The sequence below is a fragment of the Corvus brachyrhynchos genome, unplaced genomic scaffold (assembly GCF_000691975.1).
Source record: "Corvus brachyrhynchos isolate BGI_N302 unplaced genomic scaffold, ASM69197v1 scaffold71, whole genome shotgun sequence".
Lineage (NCBI taxonomy): Eukaryota > Metazoa > Chordata > Aves > Passeriformes > Corvidae > Corvus > Corvus brachyrhynchos.
In genome coordinates this window covers 1320373-1331730 of record NW_008237609.1, presented here as the reverse complement: position 1 = coordinate 1331730, position 11358 = coordinate 1320373, and the positions used below count along the sequence as shown (strand labels likewise).

The following is an 11358-nucleotide window of genomic DNA, read 5'->3' as shown; positions in this document are numbered from 1 at the left end:
ACAATCACAATTAAAGGCTAGGGAAGCAGAGATGGAGAAATTATATTCTTGGTTGACAGACAAACATCACCTTTTAGCTATAAGATGCAAGATTTTTTTTTTCCCATGACAAGCAAAGTTCTAGAAAAAAGCTTAGTGACCTGATTATAACTAAATGATCTGTTTCTGGTGTTCTGTGTGTTCCCAAAGCACAGTTTTATGAAAGCATTCCTTTAGCTTGAAATATGATGTGCTCAACATAGCACATTTGTCCTTAAGGCTGTATGATTATGCTTTTGCAAGCACCTAGACAGCACTTTTCACCCACAGATCTCAAACAAATTTACAAAAGTAGGTATCTGTCACTGACAAGCATTTGTCTTATGTCCCATGATGTCAAAGTTGCATGCATGGTCTTGTCATTAAAAGAAGTGCTATGTATAACAGAATAAACACTGACATTCTGCAAAGAAACCTTCTGAAGTTAATGTTTATCTTATTTTAATTTTTGCAAGTGAATACTTTTAGAAAGGGAACACATCCATCCACCCAGGAATATACACATTCAGTTTATGCTAAAAGAAAAGCACATATTAATACATATTAATAATATATATTTTAAAATTATTAATATACTATTTTAATAATAGTATAAAAGTAAAAAAAAAGATGTGTTTAATCTGTTAAACAATAGAAAAATTCTTATGAACTAGTGATACTGTCATTGAACTGGAGAGAGTTTGAGAACAAGCTTGCTCTGGCTTTTTCACCCTATGATTTGGAATCTGCTCACAGTACTGCCAGCTTAACCAAAAAGGATTAACTCTCATATCCAACTGAGAACACAGATAATTCTCAGTAATTGGTAAAAAATGAAGATGAATGGGGCTGAGAGATAAGGAGCAATTAGCTCATCAGCAGTTACAGCTGTGCACTCAATCCGGATCCATCTCTTGAGTCTCGGTCCCTTTTAAAGAACCTAAGCAGAATAAGCACAGGACACCCCCTCCCAAAAAATTGCCATACCTGCCCATCATTCCTCTGTCTTCCATTTTATTTCCATGCTATACAAAGACACCTGTCATAGCATTCTGTGTAAATTACTATCTCTCCCAGGACCTGTATCTACAGCCAATCTTCTTTTACATTAAAAAAAAAAAAAAAAAAAAAAAAAAAGGTGGAAAAAAAACCCCAAACCCAAAACCCGGAAACTAAATGACTACTGTAGACACTTTTAAGTTCCCTGTCAATCGTTTCATTACAGCAGCATCATCTGTTTGAAAATATAAGCAATTCCCTCATCTAATTATAGGGAGGATTTGAGGTTCATTAACATTGCCAAGGCAGAGAATCAGATGTGCAACTGCAGAGCTGTGCTCAGTGGCCTGCATTCTCTGTTTCCTTTTATTTGCTTTTTCAAGGTCTCCAAGACTTTTTCCTGAAACCATAAAAGTAATTCTTTCCCTTAAAATAGACACGTGTGTTTAGAAAAAGGAAATTACTGCATTTTGTACTGTTCTATTATTGGGCAAGGTCACCGGAGAAAAATAATTTCACCTAAATCATTTTATCTCTGATTCTGGATGAAAAAAAAAGAATAGTATACAAGCAAGCATTACTTTTGAACAACACATCACAGGAAGCTTTGTGTTTGTCTCATAATTTTAAATATTGCAAGGTAACACAGACAAAGAGGAAACCTAACATGCCAAGAAAATATCCTAATTTTCAACACATTTTGTGGTTGTTTATGGAGTAACATGCTAGCCACGTGTAAAATGTTGCCTTGTATTTCCTAACTGTGTTTAGAAACTAAGAACACCAAAGTCTTCATGATTGCTTCACTTCCTTAAAGAAATAATAGCATTTTTTTTGTATGAATGTAGTTTAAACAATGACATTTTCTTGGGACATCTGTTTTGAGATCACATTTTGAATAGATATGAACTCATTTCCTACTAAGCAAGTAATTTACTATTGTTGATAGTTGTTTACAAGTTTTATGAGTCATATTTTAGCAAGTGGCAAAGGTCTTAAGAAATCCTCTGAGTATTCCCTAAAGTGTATGCATAGTGTTTTCATTATATAAAATGTTCGGGAAGCAAAAGTATACGGACTTTTCTTCACTTCCTACCAAGTTATAGATAGCAAACTCTAGCTCACAGAAATAGCTTTAAAAATTTATTTATTTCAAAGGCTTTTATCTTTTGCTGCTGCAGGTTAATGAAGTAGGACAGCATGGCAGTAAGTACTTAAGCAGCAAGGAAACAATTGAGCTGCTTTACCTATCCGTTGCTTCAGAGCATCAGATGGCAAACATACAACTGATCCTAACATCACACTAAGATGTTAATATGACAAAGAGTAGAACCTCATCAATGAAATTTAAAATTTGACCTTGCCACTCGCTTTTCATTCTGCAACTAAAAAAAAAAAAGAAACAAAACAAAAAAAGCCACCAAATTCAGCAAAAAAACAAATACCCAACACACAGCATAATCTTTCTTTTTCCTTTGCTGCCCTACTGAATTAATTTTTTAAACAAAACCCCAATAATTTATCTACCCTGCATGTTGTATGTAGAATTGCCACTAAAAAGAACCTGGGACATTTTTCCTTCTTATCTGCAATGTAGCTCATATCAGCCAAGCTGTCACAAGACAGTACTTGATATAAACAAGAGATTGCAAAGACATCTCAGTAATCAATATTAGGATGGCTACAGTATGGAAGCCCCAACCACTGCATACCATTTGTCTCAGCATCTATTTCTATGACCAAATGAAGCATTAATTCAAATCATAAATCTATGGTGATTTAAATCTGGGAATGAGCACCTGCCTTCTTTAATGATTTATTTTGTACATTTCAGTAAGCAGGAGATTTGTCCATATGAACTGACAGGTCACCTTCAGATGCCAGTAGCAGACTGTTTATCACCATGCAGACTAGCATCTCATCTTAGCAAGTAAATATTAAACTAAAAGAATCCAATTGATTGTGGATGGGGGAGAAAGGCGTTGCAGCCATATATTTTACTCAGTGTGCTAATACCTCACTCTGATTCCTCTGTAATTTCTTTTTTTTTTTTTTTTTTCCTTTTTTTACCCCCCTTCTAAAATGATAATTCTGGTGGGAGGATGCAAGCTCAAGGTTACCAGCAAAACTGAGAGATATAAAATAATTACTTATTAGTATCATTGGCTTCCTTTAACTCCCTTCACTCACTAACCTTTTGGCCATTGCTTCAAAGGACCAAGTTAATAAATTTGTGTAGTGCTCTGTATAATTATACAACGTTCAACAACAAAAATTACTTCTATAATTCACATTAAACATTTGATTAAAACCAAAAAGGAATGCAATTCAGAAGTAAACCTGACAAGTCGGTAAGATAAATAAAATAAGGGTCCTTATTTCATTTATCTGCCTTTATGTAGGCATTGGAGCACGGGATGATCAATCCATGCACACCATAATGCCTGCTATGTATGGGCTAAGATGTATCAGTCAAGCTTTTAGCCTGGTTGGATTGTTTGTTCCTTTTCAGTTTGGTCAGGCACATAACCTAATTTAAAAAGCAAACTAAAATCAGGTTGTTTTCTTCTGTTTTATTCTTTCCTCTGTCAACCTTCAGTAATGTAATATTTCATATTCTTGCCTAGCAAGCCATAATTTAAAACATTAATGGTATATGGACTTGATAATATTTATTTGAAAATACATAAGTAAATACCTGAAAAAATATAGGAGAAGAAGGAGTACACACCTACTACAAAGCAACACCTTTGAAATATGAGTTCTTGTCAAGATAATACAGTGTGCTAATTTTCAAAAATGCAACTAATAAACAAAGAACTTAACTCTTCATGAACCTAATAATACCCTGACATTAGTAGCAGTAGGAATTACTTCTCTGACTCCATATGCATGACCAACACTGGACACTAGAAGGGGTTCACTATAAAAGAAACAAAAGCAAAAGGTTTTTGAAACATCCTCTGTATGAAGGGTGTAGCTCAGGACAAGATGCACAGACAAGCAAACTGTATTTTCAGAACCATTCCTCATGGAACGGAGACAACTGGAAAGCTATTCACTCTACTCAGAAGAGCTATTTTTTTCTGAACAAAATTAACTTAATTCTTCATTCAGTTAAATTGGGAAATTAACTGAAGCTATCAAGTAAGTTAAGGGGCTGAGAGAAAATTTTGACAATGACAATAAATAATCTTGCTTCGCTAACTTTGTCCTACTAAAGTAGCTAGAATGTATTTTCTTAAATAGGGAAAATGATTAGGCTGTCTAAGAGCATATTAGTTACCTAAATTACGCCTCAAACAATGATTTCAAAATAGATATTTTTCGTTTTTATTCAAAGGAAGTTCAGATATTCCTTCTATCCACTCTTCGACAAATACTCTGCATGGTTTAGATGTTATTACCTGTTAACTTGTCCATCCCCATGGATGCATATGTGTTTTATGATTAGAACTGCCAAGCAGAATAACAGCTCCACAAGCCAGTATTTGAACTTTTTATTTCACATAACGAATTCATCTAAGCCTGAAAATCTAAACTGGGTTCTAGTTCTAGTACACACTCTTTATCTTCTCAGTTTGCACTTACACATTTCTCACTTTCTCATTACTTCACTTTCCTCCCAGTGTGCTAGAGGCCACCTGGTCCTTACACTTAATTTGTACCTATCTCCTCCTCCCAGATTTCAAAGACACCTGCTCTCTACCCTCTCTTGTTTTCTCTCCAAGAGAACAATCTTTACACTAGTATTCGAGTGACTGCATATGTTGGTATCTGAGTATTCACACACAATTTAAGACAATTTTCTTCACCATCATAGAGGCATTTTTAAAACCTTTATTTAAAAGGAAAACAAAACTAATCATATAATCTCCTTATGCAGTAATGTATACATATTGTCGCTATTTACCGCAGTATGTATCCAGGTGAACCTGTTCTTTGAACTGCAATTCATATTATTTCTAAATAATACCCTACCAATGCCTACTGAACTGTATAGAAACACTGTTCCCAAACACGTATTTATTTATGTTAAGGCTAGTACATACCCTCTAAGATTCATTCCAAATGTATTTAGAGGATGAAAAACTAAAAAAAAAAAAATAAAGCTAGACAAAGGGCCAAAATAAAAACAAAAAAGCCTATCTGAAGCCATTTTATTCCAGTATACACCAATCTTCCTTGCAGTCTTCTGAACGTACCTCTCTGTCATTGAATTTCTGTTGCTGAGTTAATACTGTCTCAACATGATAAAAGGATCCAATACAATGAAATGGCATAACAAAACATTTTACAGCAGACACACACAGATGATTAAAGATTTAATCAACAACAACAAAAAGTTATCCTAGCTTTGAAGTATGCTTTAGCAAAACAAATTGTCCAAACAAATGAATAAAGTATACTGAAACAATTCTTTTTTGAAAAAGAACAAGAGTTGCTGATGGCTGCTTAAGAAATGGAAAAAAATGTTAACTACATTTTAAGAACGTGTTTATTAAAATAAAATATGATAGGAACTGCAGAGCATGGCAGAATTTATTGTGTATGTATGTTTTCCTTTTGTCACAGGGCACATGAAAGTATGAAATATTTTGCTTTCAAGCTTGTGTTCTGAATTACCTAAAGTCGATACCCAGCACACTGAGCAGGAGACATTGTTAAATTTCACTTTGACACCATCATCTGTCACTCCACCTGTACTTTGAAAAATGAACTCTAAGCAATCAAACCACTTTCTTTCATGGAAAATATTAACTGGAGTCTGCAAAAGTAGCCTGTGAAGAAAAGAATGTTTTTGTAATAGTAACAACAACACTGAACACTGGTGTAAAGGCCAGGTACAAAATAAAACTAAAAACATTAAGAAAAGGAAAACAAATATGCAATTTTTTACACCAAATCAAGGACTTCAGAAGGAAGTTCAGAAAGATCACCATTTTGATAAAATATCTCAGTGTTACGGACATATAATAATGCTATGTCTGAAACTTACCAACACTTGAATTCAGATCTCCATTTTCAGAGTCTGCTCCATGCTGGTTATTATTTGCATGATAGTTGGACATAGCTTCCAGTTTGATTTTTTTCACTTTCATTGCTTCTGCTATGGCAGCATTGGTGGCAGCTGCTGCTGCTGCAGCTGCTGCTGTCAGACCTGCAAAGAAGTATGAAAAAAATTTAATATTCATTACTCTATGAGTCTCCATTATTGTAGGGACTGTTATTATTCCTTCATGCTTGTTACATAAGAACAGAAAGCACTGCAGAGTATTATTCCTCCTTGGATTTGAGAACTATCAACTTTTTCAAGTAAAATATTTCACATCATATTTAGATAATTACTCCTGTACATTCATCTAAACTTTAATTTGGTATCTTGTAAGTGCATTCATAATACAATCATAAGTAGCTGCAGCTACAAATATATGGAGTCAAAAATCTAATTTAGTTTCAAAATGGTGTCCTGAGTGTCGGACTATGAATAGGTGAACATGTATATAACCGTACTTAGGAAAAAAAAATTCCTTTAGCTCTTTAATGTTTGACATGCTAAAGAAAACAGAAAAAACAGGTCTATAATTTCTGTTTATGAGTAACAGATGATAGAACCGAGACATTTCTCACTTCGTACATAACAGCAAGGAGATGTAGTTGTTCTAGGAAGCATTTCTAGAAAAAAATAATGCAGAACATTATTTTGCTCTCCCAAAACTTGAAGGCATTAAGGTATTTATCAACAAGAAGGGGAACTATTAACCCATTTAATACCAATCCGAAAGCCAAGTGCTCTGCCTCCCAAACCAAGTTTCTGCCATCCAGCCTTTTACAAGAATGTTCTACAAACTCAGGAAAATTTCTCTTTGCCAGGAGCAATTGGAGAACTGGTCCAGTTCTCCAGTAGCCTTCAAAACTCAAAATTAGATGCAGCCCTTAATCAAAGTCACAAGCGTCAGTTTTTGACCTCTTCCCTGAGGCAGGGTAATTCTTCTGCAGTCCCCAAGCCCTGCTGCTGCCCACCCAGATCCCTCGGTGGCAGCAGAGAGAAGCCAGTGTCAAAACGCCACAAGAGCTGCCTCCCCCACACAACTGATGCAGGGGGCAGAGATAGAAATGAGAGATAATTAATCTAAGAAATAAAAGAGAAGGCAATAAAGTAGGTGAGTTTAATGCAATGATGCACTCAGCCCTCAGCCTGTGATGCCACAAGAAGAGAACAGACCCTTAGTCATTTTGAATCAAGATTCTTGCCCTGAATGTGGAGAAGGCTTGAAAAACTCAGTGTAATTAGTTTAAAGGTGCCTGCTCGTCTGATTTTCAGCTACTCTGAGAGGTGCGAAGCGTCTTATGGGTCTCAAGAGGAACTAACTCTGCAATTTACTATTCTAGTGGGCCAAGGCTGCTGTCTAGCATAGGAAGAGTGAAATTTAGCAGGAAAGACCAAATAAGCAAATAATCCCAGGCTGCTGAGGTAAATATTGCTACCACCATTGCTTCCCAGGGTCTCTTTTGACTCCTTACATGGAAAACAAGCTCACTTTTGCCATGTTTTTGGCTAGTGATGGGGAGGAACAGAAGGCAAATTCCAGCAGGGAAAAAGCAGAAAGTGAGCAGACATCAGAAAATCTATGAGGTGGATTAAGAGGTGCCTTTGAATATATTGTTGCTTGACTCAAGGTTGTTTTACCTTATTTCTTTGCATGACCATATAAAGACTAGCAAACGTTTCCAGCCTCCTGACCCTCTTCACAGACTGACTTCTAACACCTCCAAGTGTAATGAGAATTACTGACCAAGTGATAATTACAGATCAATATTCTTTAGAAAACTGCTGTGTTCAGGTAGAAGATGTACCAAAGGCCAAAAATAAATGAGAAGGATAAATATGAGGGTTTACTTTTATTTTAGCTTCTGCTACTATTACAAATTGTGCATGTTCTGATCTTAAAAAGGTATTGACAATAACATGGATTGCTTCCAATTATATTTTTACCTTAGAGGAAGGATATGAAGCCATACATTATACAAATTTGGTTACAGTCCCTAAATTTGGCCAGAGAAAAAGGGATGGTGCACCTCTGAACTTTGGTTTGCATCCGGTGTTCGTTAAACAACACAATAACCTATATTTCCTTTTTAAATATATGTATACATCACCGAAAAGCTAAAACCAGCATTTTTAAAGAAGAATCCTTTGGAGGAATATTCCAGTACATTATATCCAATGACTAGAACAGCAGGCCCCAAATTTTTGGTTGTGACTACACTTCTACAGTTCTAGCAGTTTTTAAGTGCTTCCGAGTACTGGGGTAAATTACATACTAAACAGATGCTGGACATAGGACTTGTGAAACCACCTGTAATTATTATATTTCACTGGTATAATGACCTGGATGCAGAAATCCTAAAATAAAAACTCTCTTTTGCTACAAAATTTGCAAAAGAAAAGTATGTTTTGGTGCATGTCTTTGGATAGGGACTAAGAAACTAAAATACAAATTGCTTAGTTCTGTAGTATGATTTTTGCAAGGTAATGCTTGTGGTAAAAAATTACAATTTTACAAAGCAGAAATTAAACAAATAATTTCATGCCTTCTCTTATACAACCACAGAAATTACTGAAATGATAACTTTGTTATACAGCAATTAATGGAAACCATATGAATCTGAAACGCCTGTCTCATATAAGCACTGGTGTAAGTAAGGAGGGAAATGTAAGGAATAATGCTCAGAATTCTAGCTATATGCTGTTCCTCACAGCAATTCCAGCCTACAGCACAGTTTCTCCTTTACTGCTACTTTTGCCTAGCACCTGACTGTGATGATATAGCAAAGCAAGTGGCAAGGAAGGACTAAAGCCAGTTAGTGCTTTATAATCACTGGTGCACTGTGGTGTACTGGGGTGTGGTACAACCCAAAACTTCAACACAGGGCCCAACTTATCTTTCTTATCTCACTAGTATAGGCAGCCAAATATAGTATAAGCAAAAGTTAATACACTACTATGTATCTATATGCCTATTTTAAAATACTAAGTTTTAAAGCCCCAGTATGGGTGTATACCCAGGGAAACACTTGGGATTTTTTAAAAATTTATTCTTTAAAACAGTCTTTTGATGTGAACAGTATTTAATATCCATTTACTCTTAGAATAAGTAGCCAAGGAATTTCCAAGGTGCACACTTCTCTACACTAGAGAAATGCTATCTTCAAAAATTAGATAACCAAATATAACCTACAAAGGCAACTGAAATGAAAAAAATAAGGATCACACCAAACAGCCACATAGGTATGTTTTATTCTTTAAAAATATTTATTTGAACAGTTAAAAAGTATCAAGACCAAAATATTCAACGGATTAAAGTCAAGGGAGACAGGCAGCTTTATAAATATCTCATCACTCCATCGTCACACAAATTTCATCGACAGTGCTCATGCACAGCTATTAGCAATATGAATCTAACCATTACAAGAGGAATGAAAATCGAACATGTGGCATTAATACGCAGTCCTGGTTCCTAACCATCTGATAGGCAGATGGTGTAAAGCGGATTCTCCAGCTGAAATGAAGGGGCACATCATTTAAAACCTTGTTTGCATTCTAACTGATATCAGTGCCATATTGATATACATGATACATCATGGCAGTATTTGAACAATCTAGTTTGTTTCAGTCATAAATGTTTACAGCCTTGTTTTTTATCTTTAGAAGCATGTTCTGAGGAGCGTATTTTTAATTTATGAAACCTATTGTTTACTTCTGTTGAACCAGAAGATTAGCAAAGAGCAGGAATATTAAATTACCACAACCACAGCAGTATAACTAAGATGGATGAATAAAGTATGGTTTTTCAATAAAAGATGTTAGTAAAGGAATTAAAAAATTAGCCTAGACATTTTATGCATTAAATACATTTATTCATTTAAACCTTACAGCTTTTTTCCCATGTGACATACTTAGAACTTTAATGCTTTATAAAGCCATTCATTTAAATCTCTTACTGCATGCAATTAATCTTGTCCAACAATTTAATTCAAAAAGCAAAACATAAGAAAGTAAAGTTCGATTCAACCATCATGCTTCTGAAGTAATCTCCGTATTGCTGACAGTTCCTATAGACTCATCAGCAAAAGTCTGTTCAAGGTGTCTTGCAGGAGCTGTATGAATTTGAATTACAGCTCAATTGAACGCTCGCCAACCCTTAGTAGGAACTCAGGAACAAGAAGCAGAACACCAAAAGAGAGCGCGAAGGATCCTTTCCTACTAAGACCTTCTCTCTTCTGTCACTAGATTACTTTGGCCTGTTGGGTGTGTTTGTAGCTGTTAATTATGTTAATAAAGTTGCAGCCTGCTGTCTCTGCCAAATATAATCATAAGCCTTCTTCTGCCAAGTCCTAGTCTAATTTACACCCGTGCAACTCTACTGAAGTCAGAATTTCGTGGGTGAGAATGAGACCAGAAGTATGCCCAGTATGTGTGGTCTCTAACACTGAAAAATGAGTGAGCGAAACAGAAAACAATGACAAAAAACCCCAGTATCTTCAGAAAACAGTTCTGTTTTAAAAGCAAAGTCCCCGAGAGAGCTGTCATATATCATGACAGATTTTCGAAATGTATACGAATTACTGGTGGGGACTAAATCATATCCAGGGTTTCTGCTTTCCAACAAATACTATTGCCTGCCTGCCTTAAGAGAAAGCTCTTAAAACTTTCAGTTTTGATGCTGTGAACAGCTTACAACACACCCTATTTGTGAAGCAAAATAGAAAAGGACCTGTGAGTCTAACTTTTTCAGTCTTGAACATGTCTCAAAACACACATTTTTTAATTGTATGCCTTAAACTCATCCTGGGACAAATTACAAAATTATTTAAATAATTGATCTTAATTCACTTTTAACTTCCTTCACATAATTATGCCTAAGAGTAATAGCAATTCCTAATAGTCATTCCAATAAATAATTAATAATTTTCTTAATGCAACTATTAGCTTCCTTTATATTTTATTTTATATATACTTATATATATATATTTATGGGTACTTACAAAATTCAGTAACGTGTATGTATTTGCACAACCTCCTTCTTTAGGACTTCAACAACATTTTCAAGGAACTTTACCTTTGTCATCACAGAACAGGCAGAAAACCAAAATACAACTGTCAGAAGTGTGTTACTTTTAATTTCATTTATTTGCTGGAAACTTCATTCTGCAGAAACATTTTACTCACTGCATGGGAAGAGGTCCAAATCTCATCTCAATTCTGAAAGAACTTCTTTCATTATTTCAAATTAATGCTTAATCCTTTTTCTTCTAGTTTATTTCAATGGTGCTGAC

The 11358-nt window shown here is 35.1% G+C and overlaps 1 protein-coding gene across 4 annotated transcripts in view; it reads right to left on the bottom strand.

The window, feature by feature from the left end:
* DACH1 (dachshund family transcription factor 1) overlaps window positions 1-11358 on the bottom strand; it is a 230364-nt gene that overhangs the window by 131512 nt on the left and 87494 nt on the right. For all 4 annotated transcript variants that reach the window (XM_017731616.1, XM_017731617.1, XM_017731618.1 and 1 more), the window contains exon 3: window positions 6017-6178. In XM_017731616.1, coding sequence (XP_017587105.1) covers window positions 6017-6178 — 162 coding nt within the window. The remainder of the gene's footprint in view (window positions 1-6016; window positions 6179-11358) is intronic.